The sequence below is a fragment of the Ursus maritimus genome, unplaced genomic scaffold (genome assembly GCF_017311325.1).
Source record: "Ursus maritimus isolate PB19 unplaced genomic scaffold, ASM1731132v1 scaffold_2, whole genome shotgun sequence".
Taxonomy (NCBI): Eukaryota; Metazoa; Chordata; class Mammalia; order Carnivora; family Ursidae; genus Ursus; species Ursus maritimus.
This window is the reverse complement of record NW_024424452.1, coordinates 37,587,603-37,591,850: the sequence shown is the minus strand read 5'-3', so window position 1 is coordinate 37,591,850 and position 4,248 is coordinate 37,587,603. Positions and strand designations below refer to the sequence as shown.

At 69.0% G+C, this 4,248-nt stretch overlaps 1 protein-coding gene across 1 annotated transcript in view; it reads right to left on the bottom strand.

Moving 5' to 3' along the window:
• IGFALS (insulin like growth factor binding protein acid labile subunit) overlaps positions 1-4,248 on the bottom strand; it is a 32,973-nt gene that overhangs the window by 20,629 nt on the left and 8,096 nt on the right. Inside the window, exon 3 of the mRNA XM_040634454.1 lies at positions 1,050-1,381. Coding sequence (XP_040490388.1) covers positions 1,050-1,381 — 332 coding nt within the window. The remainder of the gene's footprint in view (positions 1-1,049; positions 1,382-4,248) is intronic.

The window sequence follows — 4,248 nt, the reverse complement described above, 5'->3', positions numbered from 1 at the left end:
GAGAGGAGCAGGTACTCCAGCTTGCCGAGGCCCTGGAAGACCGGGCCGGGCAGGTGCGTGAGCCGGTTGGCGGTGAGGTCCAGCTCCAGCAGCTCCGACAGCCCCCCCAGGCCCTGCTCCTCCACGGCCACGATGCCGCTGTCCCTGAGGAAGAGGCGGCGCAGCCCCGAGAGGCCGGCGAAGGCATGCGGCCGGATGCGGCCCAGGCAGCTGCGCTCCAGGTGCAGGCTGTGCAGCCGGCCCAGGCCGCGGAACACCTGCTCGGGCAGCGTCCGCAGGCAGTTCCCGGACAGGTTCATGACGGCCACGCCGAGGAGGCCGAGGAAGGCGCCCGCCTCGATCTCCCGGATCTGGTTGTCATTGAGCGTGAGCACCTCCAGCTGGCCCAGGCCCTCGAAGGCCTTCTCGGGCAGCTGCCGGATGCGGTTGTGGCCGAGCTGCAGCTCCTCCAGAAAGTGCAGGTCCTTGAAGGTGCGTGGCCGCAGGCCGACGATGGCGTTGTGCGAGAGGCGCAGGACGTGCAGGCCCAGCAGGCCGGGGAAGGTGTCCTCCAAGAGGCCGGCCACGCGGTTGTGCGACAGATCCAGCCAGCGCAGCGCCTTCATGCCCAGGAAGGCGCCGGGGGCCACGGCGGTGATGAGGTTGTGGTCCAGGTAGAGCTTCTGCAGCTTGGGCAGCTTGACGAACACGTTGGCCTTGATGCTGCGCAGGGCGTTCCTGCTCAGGTCCAGCTCCCGAAGCTCGGCCAGGCCGCAGAACAGCGGGGGCTGCAGGTAGGCCAGCTTGTTGCCCGCCAGCACCAGCTCGCGCAGGTTGGCCAGGCCTTGGAAGGCGGCGTCAGGGAGCACGGCCAGGCTGTTCCAGCCGAGGTTGAGGTCCCAGAGGCTGGCCAGGCCCTGGAAGAGGCCCTCGTCCACCCGGCCCAGCAGGTTGTTGCCGAGGCCGAGCGAGGCCAGGCCCGGCGTGTGCAGGAAGGTGCGGGCCGCCAGGCCGCGGAGCTGGTTCCGCTCCAGGTGCAGGTGCCGGAGCTGCTGCAGGCCGTGCAGCGCCTGTGGCTCCAGGCTGGCCAGCCCGCTGCCCTGCAGGTTGAGGAAGGCCAGGCTGGAGAGGTTCCGGAAGGCGTCGGCGGGGATGGAGGACAGGTTGTTGCCGTCCAGCCACAGGGCCCTGGCGCCGTCCGGGATGCCGTCGGGCAGCCGCGTGAGGTTCCGGGAGCTGCAGAAGACGCTGAGCTCCTCCACGTATTCGTCGTGACCGCAGGTGCAGACGGCCGGGCACGGCAGGCTCTCGGCGGCCCCCGGGGCCCCAGGCTCTGCTCCCCCCAGGCCACAGGGGCCCAGCGCTGCCCAGGAGAGCAACAGCACGGCCAGGGCCAGGCCTCCTGCAGGGAGAGAGCCAGGGGACGTGAGCCCGGCACGAGGGCTGCAGCCTGCGTGCGGGCTGCAGCCTGGAACTCGGCACCCAGACCGTAGCACGTGACCGTGAGGGGCGGCGCTGCTGACGGCCCGGAGGACGGTGGGAGCTCAGAGCTGCGCTCTGCCCGCCTGAGTGGGAAGCAGAGACGGGCAGGACGAATGGGACGTCACCCGGCTCAGAACCAACTGCCCTTTCCACCCTGCAGGCCCACCGGGGTTGTGATGCCTGTTCTGCAGACACGGAGGGTAGAGGCCCCTGGCCGTGTGGCCGTCTGCGTCCCCAGCGAGGACGTCGAGCGGGGGCCGCGCTGCCGGGTGGGCCTGGGGAAGGCCTGAGCAGGTATGTGCTCCCTGCCCTTGAGGGCTGGCCAGTGAGCAGGCGCACAGCACCCCAGTTAGGCTCCCAGACTGGGGGGCACTCACCCACGTGCCCCCTGGCGTGTGTGCCTCACCCAGGAACGTACCTGGCGCTCGTGCGGGGAGCAGAGCAGGGCGCCTGCCTCAGGGCAGACAGGGACTCCACGCTCTCAACTCACCAGGGGTCAGGGGTGTTTCAGGACAAAGGGCACTAGGCCCCACACCAACGACACCCCAAAACCTGCGTCACGCGCTGGGCTGCCCACGGAATCGGGGCCTGTGCCTGCCCTCGGCGGGCTCAGGATGCCCGGCTGAGGTCAGAGGCAGCGCTAGAGGATGCCCCACACCCACCTGGACGGGGCCGGGCCCTGAGGGGGATGGGGTGTCAGGGCCTGGCCTGTGAGGGGCTGTGAGGGCAGCAGTCCGCAGCCCAGGGAAGGGTCCCTGGGTGGGGTGTGAGGAGCCTTGCGCTCTTCCCCAGTGCCCCGTCCTGGGCCCTGGGACCCGACAGGAGGTGGGCAGAGGGAGCGGAGGTGCCCGAGGGCGCATCCCTCAGCACGGTGGCAGCCGCACTTGTACCGCAGACCCACCCGAGCTGAGCCCTCCCTGGGGCTGCCCCTGGCCTTGTGGGCTGCACGCGCAGGGCTGGCCACCCCCAGAGTGTGGGGCCGGGGCCCTTGGGGCACCTCACCTCTAATCAGGGCCATCCCGCATGCAGAACAGACCACAGGTGGGCCGCGAGCTGGGTGCGTCTGCTGGGGCCGGCTGCTCCTGCCCTCTGATTTCCCCACTGCTGGGGCAGCCAGCACCCTGTCGCTGGCCAGCCCAGCCCAGCCCAGCCCTACTGGCCCGGATTCCATTAACCCTCTCGTGCCCGGGACTCCGCATCAGCCCCAAATGCCCCAGATGCAGACGGCACAGGGGAGAGGCCGGGGGGCTCCATTCCCCCCAAAGCCTCCTTCATGTTTGGCTGGCTCCCAGCCGCTGGGTGAGAGCCCCTCAGGCAGCGGTGGGGGACCTCCCACTCAGCAGATGGCCACGTGGGAGTTAAGTGAGAGATGGGCCTGGCACACTGACCACCCCCTCCTTCCCCCTGCCCATTTCCTAACAACCTGGGTGGGGTCCTCATTAGGACTCCCTGGGGCCCCGCCCAGCCTCGGCTTCTGGGACCTCAGGGTCAGCTGGTGTCTGGCCACTCCTCCTCCCCCCAACCTCTTCTAGGAACACCGGGCAGGGCCCCTGGCCCCCTTGTGTTTGCTTTCCCTAGCACTGCCCTCCTGGGAAGAGCGGAGGGAGGCCTGGCCTTGGGGGCCAGGTCTTGTGGCCGCAGCACCAGCCTCCACCTGCTTTGGGACCCAGGCTGTTCTCCAGAGCTCCTGTGGGGCCATGACCAGCCTGTTCTGCACAGGATGGCCGCCCAGTGCCTGGCCTGAGGTCAGCCCCAGGTCAGGCCAGGAAGAGGGTTGACAGCCAGCATGGCCCCTGGCTGCTCGAGCAGAGGGAGCCCGGCCACGCCCTCATCCACCTGCCCTGGGCACGACTGGCACAGCCAGGGGAGGGGTCCTTGGTAGAGGCCGGGAGGCAAGGCCGGAGGGCTGCACTGCACGTGGCCAGCCCCCAGGAAGGGGCGATTCGAGCAGCAGGGCAGAGGCGGGTGGACGAGGGCACGGCCGGCTCCCCTTGAGAGGAGGGCCAGGCTGGCGGCGGTTCCGGGAGGCTCTCCAGTGTACTTCCTGGCCAGGCGGCGGCAGGCAGCAGGTCTGCAGCCCGGCAGGGAGGGCAGGGGGAGCTGCAGCGCCCCTCTCCATTCCCCCCACCCCCGCCTGGCCCACAGCTCCAGGTGCCGGGGGTGGGGGCAGCTTTATCTCTGCCTTTATTGAGCTTTGATTGATTTCAGGTCGGTTCTCAGCCTCTGTTCTGAGAAATTATAGATCCGCCAGGAGAAAGTGCACGCCCAGAAATTGACACGGTAAACAGGGGTTTACAGAGCGCAAAGTGCCGACTCAGCACGTTCCGGGCCCTCGGCAGGGTGGGAAGGGAGGGTGTGCAGCGGGAGGGGACAGGCCTCTCTCTGCAAATGCCGGCTGGCCCCACGCGGCCGCGGCCCTCCACAGGGCCTGGCCGCGGGGGAGGGTGATCCCTGCAGCTACACACGTGCACCCCCCCCCGCACCCCCCTTGCTGCCCTGGCCACTCAGGGAGCTGGCCACCTGAGGGTGTCCCCAAGGCATCTGGTCTCATTTGCTGCTGATGGTCAAGTATACGGCGTCGCACCCAAGCACTGGGTCTGGCTGCTCGTACACACAGCTGTCCCCACGTCCTTGTGTCTCGGGACACGCTCACCCGCCTGCTGCCCACGGACACTGCGCCGTGAGCCTGTGGGTCCTCAGTGGACTTGCCAGGATCCAGGTGTGCGTCTTCTTGGCAGGTGAGGCTGAGCCTTCCCGAGCAGTTAGCGGGTCAACCACCTCCTGGGG